This window comes from Theropithecus gelada, chromosome 10 (assembly GCF_003255815.1).
Source record: "Theropithecus gelada isolate Dixy chromosome 10, Tgel_1.0, whole genome shotgun sequence".
Lineage (NCBI taxonomy): Eukaryota > Metazoa > Chordata > Mammalia > Primates > Cercopithecidae > Theropithecus > Theropithecus gelada.
In genome coordinates this window covers 64,299,414-64,312,044 of record NC_037678.1, presented here as the reverse complement: position 1 = coordinate 64,312,044, position 12,631 = coordinate 64,299,414, and the positions used below count along the sequence as shown (strand labels likewise).

The 12,631-nt window shown below is 48.5% G+C and overlaps 1 protein-coding gene across 1 annotated transcript in view; it reads left to right on the top strand.

Annotated features, from left to right (window-relative positions):
• Positions 1 to 10,887, top strand: part of BPI (bactericidal permeability increasing protein) — a 34,970-nt gene extending 24,083 nt beyond the window's left edge. Inside the window, exons 11-15 of the mRNA XM_025398988.1 lie at positions 878 to 945; positions 4,462 to 4,504; positions 7,815 to 7,878; positions 8,986 to 9,062; positions 10,536 to 10,887. Coding sequence (XP_025254773.1) covers positions 878 to 945; positions 4,462 to 4,504; positions 7,815 to 7,878; positions 8,986 to 9,062; positions 10,536 to 10,574 — 291 coding nt within the window. The 3' untranslated portion in view covers positions 10,575 to 10,887. The remainder of the gene's footprint in view (positions 1 to 877; positions 946 to 4,461; positions 4,505 to 7,814; positions 7,879 to 8,985; positions 9,063 to 10,535) is intronic.
• Positions 10,888 to 12,631: the final 1,744 nt, after the last annotated feature.

Genomic DNA, 12,631 nt, shown 5'->3' with positions numbered 1-12,631 from the left:
CACTTATATCTTTAGTCATTCAATTATGCATTTGTGTATTTGTTCATTCATTCAATTATTAATTCATTCAGTTATTTATTAGATTGTTGACTTGAAATATGCCTTTTCTGATTCCCACACGCATTCATTTATTCAATTATTCATTTACTTATGCCTTTGTTCAATTGATCATTCATTTGTATATTTGTTCATTTATTCATCCATCATGTATTCATTCATGCATATCTTTGTTATTCTTTCATTCACATATTTTTTAATCCTTCATTTGCCTCAGTTTTCACTCCATTGTTGATTTATCCATTCATCCCTCTGATCACTCCATCACTCCACAAAGATTTGGTGGCACCCGTACGGCCACTGAGGGCGTGGTTCAGACACTCTCTGCACCAGGAAGCACTTAGAGGCCTTAGGCAAGTCCACGTGGTCTCCCAAGCTGAGACCTGTTATTCCCACTTTGCACACAGAATAGGTCCCGAGGGGTCATCCAAGGCCACACAGACTGCACAGAACAGCTGAGGTGGGAACCTGGGACTTCCTCCTCATATTTTTTGAATGAATTAAGGAATGAGGGATTGTGAGAACAGGGCTGGCCTGGACTGCAGCCCTGAAGTCTGCCTTATGTAGCCCCTCCAAGAGTGGCCCAAGAACTCTGAAATGGTCCTGGAAGTAGAGAGAGAAAATGGAATTTGGCTGACAGTTTAGGACTCAACAGCCACAAAGCCAAGGGAAGGGTCCCCACTCCTCCGGCTCTGCGGGCCTGACCCCACGGTGTGCGCTGCCCTGCGGAACCGCTGTGAAGCTGACCCTTCTCGGTTTGGAGGCCTTGCAGCCAGGCGCCTGGGTCGGGGCACTTCAGCCTGGGTTGTTGTTTTGGCAGAGCACGACTGCTTCCATGGAGGTTGGCGCCAAGTCCGACAGGCTTGTTGGAAAGCTCAAGGTGGATAGGTAAGTGGGCCTGTGAGGGGAGGAGGGGGCTCCCCCGCTGTCTTTGGTGTCCATGGGATGGCAGTGGCCCTGTGATGTACAGAAGCACTGCATTGTTGCTTTCCTGTTGGTTCATCACATTAAAACCTCAAAGAGTGTGCAATGGCCACAGTATCCCCATTTTGCAGACCATGAAACTGATGCTCAGAGAAAAAGTGACATGCTCGAGGTCACACATTGTAGGTGACCAACCATCTCAGCTTACCTACAAATGTCCCAGTTCTAGCAGTGACAGTCCTGTGTTCTGGGACATGGCCAGTCCTCATGGCTGGGAAGCATCAGCTGATGATCCCCACTGAACCACAACAGCATCCAGCCGCCCCATGTCCCTGGCTTTCCTTGACACTACAAAATCCCACTTCAACTTCTTCTCACCCCATCCTCGGGACTTTAACCACCATCCTCTGCTGGGAGACTCTAGAATCCACGTGGCCCTGATTCGAGTCCCAGCAGGGGAGTTTGTGGTTAAGAGTGTGGCCCTGACATGAGGCTGCCTGCGTTTGAAGTGCAGCTCACCTTGGCAAGCACCAGAATGCTGCCAACTTCAGTTCTCTGGCTGTCAAATAAGCCCAGTAAGGCCGGGCGCGGTGGCTCACGCCTGTAATCCCACCTCTTTGGGCGGGAGGATCTCCTGAGGTCAGGAGTTTGAGACCAATCTGGCCAGCATGGTGAAACCCTGTCTCTACTAAAAATACAAAAATTAGCCGGGCATGGTGGCGGGCGCCTGTAATCCCAGCTACTGGAGAGGCTGAGGCAGGAGAATGGCTTGTACCTGGGAGGCGGAGGTTGCAGTGAGCCGAGATAGTGCCACTACACTCCAGCCTAGGAGACACCGTGAGACTCCGTCTCAAAAAATAAAATAAAATAAAATAAAATAAGCCCAGTAATTACTTTGCCAACAGCATCATTGTGAGCTGAAATGAGGTATTAATATGTGTTGAAGTGTTTAGAACACTTCCAGGGACAGAATAAACACTCAATATGCAAGAGGGAAAGAGAAACAGAAACTCAGAAGGAGAGAAATACAGGCCAGGCATGGTGGCTCATGCCTCTCTCCCAGCACTTTGGGAGGCCATGGTGGGAGGATCACCTGAGCCCAAGAGTTCAAGACTAGCCGGGGCAACATAGTGAGATCTCGCCTCTACCAAAAAAAAAAAAAATTTAATTAGCCAGGTATGGTGGTGCATGCCTGGGGTCCCAGCTACTCGAGAGGCTGAGGCGGGAGGATCTTTTGAGACCAGGAGGTCGAGGCTGCAGTGAGCCATGTTCGAGCCACTGTACTCCAGCCTGGGCAACAGAGCAAGACCCTGTCCCAAAATAAATAAATGGATTTTTTAAAGCAAAAGAAATACAGAAAGGGAAGTTGAGACATAGAGAAAGAGACAGAGACACAGAGAGTGACACTGAGAGGAGACAGACACAAAGGAAGGAAGGGAGGGGAGAGATGTAGAAAAGGAAAGGCAGAGACAGAGGGAGACACTCAGAGAGACAGAGGAAGGGAGTAGGGGGCAGAGAGAAGGAAACACCGTACGCAAGCAGATGTGATGGCCCCCCGCAGTGAGACCTGGCACCTGCCTCTTCAGCACGTTTGCGCTGTTTTCACGCAGCCTTGACCCACATCCCTGCCCAGTCCCGCCTTCTCCCTGGCACCGAGCCGTCCTTCTTCACCTTGAGACAGGCCCCAGAGGTTTATGCGCAGCTCATTTCTCCTGGCATCGTGTTGACAAGCGTTACTGCTTCAGAAACATATAGATCTAATTTCTCCTGAAACACCCACGGGCCTCTGGAGTAAAAGAGCTGGAGAGGATACAGCTGGGTGTGGGCTGAGCACAGGCTTTCTGGAATATGCAGGGGATGGGGATAGGGTGTGAGAATCCATGGAGCAGAAATCCTGGGGCTACTGACTCTTGAGGAGCAAGGGCAAGTTTTCAAGCTTTGTACAGTGTTGGAGACAACCCGGGCTTTGCCTTTGAGGAGCCCTGTTTGAAACCCTGCTGTCTTTCTTTCTTGCTTACTTGCTTGCTTTCTTGCTTTCTTGCTTTCTCTTTCTTTCTTTCTTTTCTTTCTTTTTTCTTTTCTTTCTTTCTCTCTCTCTTTCTTTTCTTTCTCCCTTCCTTCCTTCCTTCCTTCCTTTCTTCCTTTTGTCTTTCTTTCTTTCTTTCAGAGTTTTGCTCTGTCACCCAGACTGGTGGGCAGTGTGACATGATCTCAGCTCACTGCAACCCCCACCTCCCAGGTTCAAGCGATTCTCCTGCCTCAGCCTCCTGAGCAGCTGGGACTAGAGGCACACACCACCACACCTGGCTAATTTTTGTATTTTTGGTAGAGACAGCGTTTCCCATGTTGGCCAGGCTGGTCTGGAACTCCTGACCTCAAGTGATCTGCCTGTCTCAGCTTCCCAAAGTGGTGGGATTACAGGAATGATTCACCGTGCCTGGCCAAAACTCTGCTTTATTACAGCCTGGGCAACATAGTGAGACCCTGTCTCTACAAAAAAAAAAAATTAAAAAATTAGCTGGATATGGTGGCATACACTTGTAATCCCAGCTAGTTGGGAGGCTGAGGTGGGAGGATCACCTGAGCCGGGGGGGGTCAAGGCTGCAGTGAGCTGTGATTTTGCTGTGCAGTGCAGCCGTGACTACACTCTAGCCTGAGCTAGTGAGACCCCATCTTAAAGAAGAAAACAAAAAAGAAACCCTGCTTTGCTGATTGTTAACTGTGTGACCTGGGACCATTGCTTGACCTCTGAGTGTCAGTTTCATCATATGTAAAAATGGATGTAATGGCCCTTGCCTCTTGTAATATTACTGGGATTCAGTGGGATAAAGCACCCAACACAGCTAATGAAAGGTTGGGTTTCAATAAACAGCCATATGTTCCCCGCTTCCTCTGAGATCACTGTTAAAAATGTCATAAAAGCCATAAAGGAAAAATACTATATTGGCTCAGATAACTGAAAAATCCAAGGTTTTCAGGCAAGGAAAGACCCAGTGCTCAAATGATATCCTTAGGAATCTGTCTCCCTCTCTTGGCTTTGCTATCCTCTGTGCTGGCTTCACTGCCCAGCAGGCTGTCACCAAGTGGCAGCAAAATAGTCACCAGGAGTTTCCTTATTTTCCCAGAGAAAAGAGAATACCTCATTCCCAGTATTCCCAGCAGAAGTCCTGGGACTGACTTGCACTGGGCCAGCATAGGTCAGAGGTACATTCTTGCAGCAATGACTGTGGCAGGAGAGGTGGACTATGCCCTTTGGCCAGCATGGCCCAGAGCTCAGTGTGGGGTCAACAGCACTAACAATGCAGGGACTGTGTGAATTCTCCGAAGGAAACACTGGGGGGCTGTGACGGTGGAAGGGGAGTGGATACTGGATGGGAAAACCGGGCAGTGTCCACCAGAGTGGGTCTCTCCTCTCTAGAAACTGGGTTCCCACGCTAGTCGGGCATCTGGTGGTCTCAGTCCCCCCTCCCCCTCTCACAGGCTGCTCCTGGAACTGAAGGACTCAAATATTGGCCCGTTCCCGGTGAGTCTGAGGCCCTTGGTGGCTTCTTCCTCCTCCTGACCTGGTGGTGGGGAGAGGGACATGCCATAGGCTCGTGGCATTATTTAAGAAGCTACTGGCTCATTTGCATTTAATTTGATTGTGAATTAATGGTTCGAGAAGCTTGGTGGGCAGAGGGATCTGAGCCAGAATCCCTGCTCCATGCCTACTAACTGTGAGGCCTTGGGCAAGTCACTTCCCTTTTCTGAACGCCAGACCTTCCCCACCTAGGTAAGTGTAGAATGGTTTAAATGGGATTAAACATGCACGATCTGGTAGAGAAAATCTGCTCAACAAATATTTGTTGGATAAACAAATGAATTACTTTATCAAGCACCTATTATGTGCCAAGTACTGCTCCAAGTGCGGAGTAGGCTGATGCACACGACGGGGAAGTGATGCCTTCTCAGAGCCTTACATGGCAGCAGGAACACAGCACAATAAGAAATGAAAGGCCAGGCACAGTGGCTCACGTCCATAATTCCAGCACTTTGGGAGGCCAAAGCAGGAGGATTGCTTGAGGCTAGGACTTCAAGACCAGCCTGGACAACATAGCAAGACCCCATCTCTTATAGAAAATAAAAATTAAGTGGGTGTGGTGCCATGTACCTGTAGTCCCAGATACCTGGGAGTCTGAGGCAGGAGGATGGCTCCAACCCGGGAGTTCCAGGTTACACAAGCTAAGATCATGCTACACTGCACCCCAGCCTGGGGGACAGAGTAAGATCCTGTCAAAAAAAAAGAGAGAGAGAGAGAGAGATCATTTCAGTCCCAATCAAAGCTATAAAAACCAAAGCAGGGATGGGTGGAAAGTGGTGGTGGAGAATGAAGTCAGAGGATGTGATCAGGGAGGGCCTCTCTGAGGAGGTGATGTTTGGACTGAAGGAGGAGAAGGAACCCTGTGATGGGGACAAGCTTGGCGTGTTTGGGGAATGAAGGGAGCCTGTGTGTCTGGAGCAGAGCGAGTAGGGAGCATTGGAAGAGATGTGGCCAGAGGGGCAGGCATAGGCTGGCTCATTCAGGGCTTTCCGGGCTGGGCTAGAGGAGGGGAGATTGTTGTATTGCACAGGCAGTGAGGAGCCAGTGCACTGTTTACTGCAGGGAGTGCTGTGGGTGGAGTTATACCTTTGTAAGAGCTTCCCCTGGCTGGGGTGGGGGGATGGATTACAGACAAGGGAGTCAGTGGGAGGCTGGTGTGTTTGTCTACGTGAGATGCTGGGGGTGGGGACTCAACCAGGAAGAAGAGAAAGATGGTGGATTGGAGACATATTTTGGAAGTAGATTTAGACAGAACTTAGTGAGAGATGTGAGCCTCTTTTATAAGGTGCATTTAAATATTTAACGCATATCAGTTGCACACCTTCTTCTGCACCCAGCATCATACTAGGCACAGTGGGGTATAACATGTGGTCAATGTCTGGCAGATTTAGACACAGCACAGAAAGCTCCCTCATGGCTGCGTGATGAGGGAAAGGATTGTCCAGGTGACTTCCAGGGTTTTGGGTGGAGCAGCTGGATAAATGGCAGAGCTACGTAGTGACATGGAGAAAGGGCTGGTAGGAGAGGGAGGAGCAGGGAGAAACCCAGCTCACGTAGGTGGTTCCCCTGCCCAGGAATCACTGCTCGTCATTAGGTAGATTTGCCCCTGCTGCCCTCACGAGGGGCATTGATGACGAGTTGCCCCTGTTAGCAGTAAGTAGTCGCCCATGTTGTTCAACACCAGCCACACAGAGTGCCTGCCCTGTGTCTAACATCAGAAGCTGCAGTCTGCTGATCCTGTCCAGGGTCTTGCTACATTGACCTGAATCTCCTGCTGGCCTCTGGTTGAATCCCAGTTTCTGCTGCTCTGGAGAACATTTCCTTAAATTCCCGAGATGCCCCCAAGTTCCCCACCAAGTGAGTGCCTTGTAAGCCCCCCAACCCCAAAGTCGTACCATCCCAGTGTCCCCTTTAAATCTGATAAAAATCCAGCCAGCCATTTCCACCGAATGAGATTCCAAAATGGAAGGACCAAATGCAACCTCACTGTATTTTCATGGACTTAGTGGTTCCAAGGCTCTCTTGGTGGCTTGACTAAGTCCATAAATAATTTCTACTTCTGTAGAAAATAGAAATTTAAAGTTCCCAGGATTCATAGGAAGGAGGGCACGGCATTTGGTGAGGCCAGGGAATAACAGACCAGGAAAGGAGACTCGATTGTTCCAGAAACAAAAATGTGTATATTTAGAAGTTGTAAATGTCACAACTACAGGCAAGCCTCTTGAGGGTTTTACAGTATTTTTAAATTTTTTTATTATTGCCAAAGCAAACCATATGCACTATAGGGCAATCAGAACCTACAGATTTGGAAAAGAAAGAAAATAAAAACCACGCATATTTTCATCACTTAGTTAATAATTTGGAGTATATGCTTCCTGACCTTTTGCTATGCCTATTTAATTAAAAAATGAAATGATGTGATTTCTATAGCCTGGTTTTCCTCACTCAAAAACATATCATGGTTATCTCTGTGTTGATACTTACATTTCTGCAATATCATTCTTAACAGTTGCATAATATTTCCTTCTATTAAAGTATTACCATTTTCCACCAAGTGATTCCCCTATTGTTGGACATGGAGGTTGCTTTTAATGTATTGTTTTGGATACATTTGTTGCTTTGGTCAACATTCTTGCATCCACATTTTTTCCTACACCCTACGTTATTTCCTTAGGATAAATCCCTTGGAGGAATGTTTGCTAGCCCAAAAGGCACACAGGGGTCTTGTTATGTTGCCCAGGTGGGTCTTGAACTCCTCCTGGTCTCAAGTGATCTACTCGCCTCAGCCTCGCAAAGCACTGGGGTTACAGACATGAACCACCGAGCCCAACCAGGCACACACAGGCTTTTGATGAACATTGCGCCAAATAGCCCTCGAAGAGGTTGATTTGATTTGCCCTCTTACTGCAGTGTCTGGGAGGACACATTTTTTAAGCCAAGCTTTTCCCATTTGAATACTGTCTGATGACCTTCCTCATCATTGTCGTGAGTTGTAAGGCCTTGCACCTTACAGTTGAGAACATGCTTTACATCTGGAACCATCGGAGCAAAAGAAAGCACTTCCATGACCTTGACTGGGCTGCCAAGTGTTCACATATCATTTGCGTCCACCTCTCAGCAGTTTTCCCAGCTGTGCGGTTGCTGAGCAGCGCTAGGGGAAAGGAGGGTGACAGAGGTGGGGAGATGAGGACTGCTGGTCCCGCAGGGTCCTGGCGATGCAGGACCATCCTCCCATCCTTCCTCTGATTTCCAGGTTGAATTGCTGCAGGCTATCATGAACTACGTTGTACCCACTTTTGTGCTGCCCAGGGTTAACGGTAAGGAACCTTGAAGAAACCATTCATTTTTAGTCATGGGGGAAGAGGGTGGGGTTGATTACCTACAGCCACCTAATACCTGGCCCCAGGTGTGAGGGCTGGGCAGTGGTGATGTCCAGTGAACCTCAAATGGCATCTGACCCAGAAACGGATGGAACAAAAAGGGAACTCACATGGGTTGACTTACTACACATGGGTTGATTCATTATTGCATGAATTTGTCCTTCCAAAACCCCCATGAGATGAAGGATTATTAACATCTCCAACTTTTATGGGAGGAAGTGGAAGAACAGAATGATTTAGTGACTTAGGGCACAGAGCAGACAAGGGGTGGGGCATGAGTTTGATCCCAGCTGTGAAGACAAAGCCCAGGGTCTTTTTCCAACTCTGGAAGAAGGATGAGGGGGTGCCCTGATAACCCCTCCCAGAGCTTAGATCACCACGCTGGTAAAAACTTCAGGCAGGCCTGCCCCTGACCTTTGAGAGCAAGGGGCAAAAGTACAAATAGAGGCCCATATAACCTGTAACCAGGATATTTAGAACTTACCGATTAATCCAACAAATTATCATATGAAATATGATGCATCAGTCCTGGGATCTGTCCTCCTACCTTGACAAATGTAGCTTTGTAATGATCTGGGAGGCCACGTTCTAATTTAGATTCCCCCAGAGTTCCATGTCAGAATGTGGCGGTATGTGGGGCACTTGCCCTGGCCACTGTCCGCCTCTGGCTTTATCCTTAACGTTGAGGGGTTTCATGCACACATGCATTAAATACCCCTAATTACACACCACGCTCTGTCCATACCATTGCAAGCAGCAGATTTTTGGTTTAGTATACACCAGTGGTGCTGCACCCTCAGGAGGGCCGTCATGGGGACAGAGTCCACTCAGGTCCTAGAGGTAGACTTGGGGCTGATGGACAATGGGTGAGAAGTACAGACTCCGGGGCAGCCTTCCTTTCAGGCGTGTACGCCCATGCCAGTTCCTACCTAGGGCCAGGCGTGCCAGTTCAGGGAGGTTTTCTACCCAGGCTCTCTGGCCTTCCCTCCTCCCCTGCCCTTCTCTTTCTTTTCTGCTGGTCCTCACCGTTGGTCTCTGTCACAGAGAAACTACAGAAAGGCTTCCCTCTCCCGACGCCCGCCAGAGTCCAGCTCTACAACACGGTGCTTCAGCCTCACCAGGTGAGTCCCGGGGCCTTTTCCACCCATCTCCCCTAATGATAGTGACCAACAGCAGCCCATGGCCGCAATGCTTCCTGCATGCCAAGCCCTGTGTCAAGTGCCTTCTACCCTTACAACAACCCTGGGAGGTGGGTGCTGTTAAAAAACAGAGAAGACAGACCCAGGTTCAGAAGAGCCGCACAGTGTTAAATGAAGTCCAGATTCAAAGCCAGGTTCCTGGCTTTGAACCATTGCTGCATCGTTCCCACGCTACACTCGGCAAAAATGAAATACATTTATTGGCCAAAGAACCTCTTTTATAAGGTGCATTTAAATATTTAACGAATATATGTTGCACGCCTTTTGCACCCAGCATCATACTAGGCACTGTGGGGTATAACATGTGGTCGATGTCTGACAGATTTAGACACAGCACAGAAGGCTCCCTCATGGCTTTCACCCAGGCTGATCTCCATCTGCATTTGACACGATGCCTTTCCTGGGCATGCTTTCTTCTCTTAGTCGCCAGCACTCCCCTAGCTCCTGGTTGTCCACCTGCCACCTCCTCTGCTTGTTCTCCCACCCCTTCTCTGCAAGCTGGAGATCTCCAGGACCCCTCCCCAGGCCTCTTCTCTTCCCCCACCAGTGGCTGGCCTTCATCACTCTCGTCAACCTCTTCAGGCTTAGCTGCCATGTGTGTGCCACCCAGCGTCCCAGACATGCTTCCAGTCTTTATTTTTTCCAAACTCTCAGCTTGTGCATTTGCAGGCTCCCTCAATGTCTCCACCCTGAGGCCTCTTAAACCCAGCATGTCCCCACAAAGCTGTCACCTCTGTAGCGAAACCATCACCCAGTGTTGCATTTGTTACCTTGGTCAAAAGCTTTCCTGATAACTTGTGGCCCTCATGGGTAGCCTTGCATCACCCAGATCCCGCCCTCTCCCTTTCCCCCAACGTCCAGTCCATCAATCCTCAATTCTTTAGACCAGGGAGCTCATTAATGGGGCTGAGAGACTGTAGAAAAATAGCCAAGAGTGCAGAGGAAACACATACCGCATGTTCCCCACCTTATACCAAGTTCATGCTTTTTTAAAAAAATGACCCATGGCACAATTTAATTTCTTCATTTCTAAAAATCCTGAGTGAAGGGCACAAAGGAGCAGAGAGAAGTGGTTTTGCAGCCTTGATTGTAACAAGCACTCCCTTGAGCTGACATGAGGCAGGGCTGACAAATGAAGGCCTCCAAAACAGCCTGGGGGGTCTCCGTGTCTGAGAAGGAGGCAGCTTCCAGGGAAGCTGCTGACAGATTCGCAGGTGTTGGCAGCTGTTGATGTGTAGATCCAGGCGGCGAGACACTGAGTGACCCCCACTGGCCCTACCTTTCTCCTTCCCAATAGGCAGGCTCCCAAAATGTCCTTCTTAAAACTCCAGCAGCTGCACACTCACAAACAAGGGGTGCATCTTAACTGGTGACGACATTCTCATCTCTCCCTAGAACTTCCTGCTGTTCGGTGCAGATGTTGTCCATAAATGAAGGCGCCAGGGGTACCAGGGGCTGTCAGCCGCACCTGTTCCTGATGGGCTGTGGGGCACTGGCTGCCTTTCCCCAGGGAATCCTCTCCAGATCTTAACCAAGAGCCCCTTGCAAACTTCTTCGACTCAGATTCAGAGATGATCTAAACATGAGGAAACTTTATTCGTTGGAAAAGTGCATGGTGTGTATTTTAGGGATTATGAGCTTCTTTCAAGGGCTAAGGCTGCAGAGATATTTCCTCCAGGAATCGTGTTTCGATTGTAACCAAGAAATTTCCATTTGTGCTTCATGAAAAAAACCTTCTGTTTTTTTTTTTTTTTTTCCCTGTGGATTCTGTGTGCTGGTATTGTTTCTTATTTCATGTTCATTTATTTATTATTCATTGACTGTAACCAATGTGGCCGGCAGTGCCAGTTTACAGCACAGATACAATCATCTCTTTTTATTTCTGTAATTAATCTATTGAGTCCCCACAGCCTCCATTAACAGAAAGTCTCATTGTTCCAATTGTCCTTGGGATTTTCTTAGTCCAAATTCCTAATGTCACACAGAGAGGGTCTGGAGAATGGATCAGTCCACTATGCTGTTGTTCTTTCCATTACCACATGGTGTCGCTGTTGACCGGTCATTCTGCACAGCCCATTGTCCTGTGTAGTCACCTGTACACTAGGACTGTTGCTCCCGTCACCACCACACAGTGTCGCTGTTGAACAGCTAACCTGCACAGCCCACGTTCCCTGCCCCACACTTGGGCTCCATGGTGATGACCCCCACTTCATCCATGTTCTCCTGCCCAGCCATTGTCCCCAAAAGCAGAACACTAGGCCAGGTGACAGAGGCCATTAGGGTTTTCTGCTTCAGTCACATATTTGGGTGCAATTAGCACTTCCCCGTGACTCTCCCAGCCCTGGTGTGGAAGCCAGATCACCAGTCCAGACTGTCTTTGGAATTCTGGGGAGTTTCCTTGGGGGCTTTGGGCCATTTCCTGCCATGGGACATCAGAGGGGGCTATCTCAACCCATTAGATGGGGTTTTATGGATTGTACTTCAAATTGATTGAGGAGTCCTGGAAGTCCTTTCTATGCTGCTGACATTTGCTCTGAGACCAGAAGGATGAGTGACAACACACTGGAGGAGTTTGATGCAGATGGTGGAGTGGGGGACCACATGACCAGATTTAGTTTTTAAAATGTTTTATTGTGACTTCTGAAAGCATCAGAAGGACAAGAGTGCAAGGAATGGGCACAAATTAGGAATATGTTGTTATTCAAGCTTCAACCAGGTTGGTGATGGTAAAACTGAAGAGAAGCATTCGTAGCGAGCAAAAGCAGATAAAGGGTATTTATTTTATTTATAAAGAAAAATGTACACAATTCTGCTGACATCACTGATTCTCTGTTAAATGGAGGTAAAGGCTCTAGGGCCACAGAAGAAGAGGGGACCATTGATCAAACACTCTCAGGAGTCAAGCAAAGTGCATAAATGATCTTGAATCCTGATAGCATTCTTCATCCCCCAAGATGGGAATTGCTCAAACCTTTTTGGCTGCTGTTTTTGAGACAGAGTCTTGCTCTGTCACCCAGGTTCGAGTGCAGTGGTGCGATCTCAACTCACTGCAACCTCTGTCTCCCAGGTTCAAGCGATTCTCCTGCCTCAGCCTCCTGAGTAGCTGGGACTACAGGCATGTGCCATCATGCCTGGCTAATTTTTGTATTTTTAGTAGAGATGGGGTTTCATCATGTTGGCTGGGCAGGTCTCGAACTCCTGGCCTCAACTGATCTACCTGCCTTGGTCTCCCAAAGTGCTGGGATTACAGGGGTGAGCCACCGAGCCCAACTGTTCAAATGTTTTAAATTGAGTTACCCTTCCCTGATCACACAGCCAGCAGGTGGCAGAATTGGAATTCCCACTTTATCTATTCCCACACATCAGAGCCCACACTCTTTTCGCTCCTCCCAGATGTCAAAATCTTGTCTGTTCTGGGGGAGTTGGCAAGTTTAAAGCAGAACTTCTTTGCTCCATGGCATAGGTTGTACACTGTAAAAAGGTACCAGGTT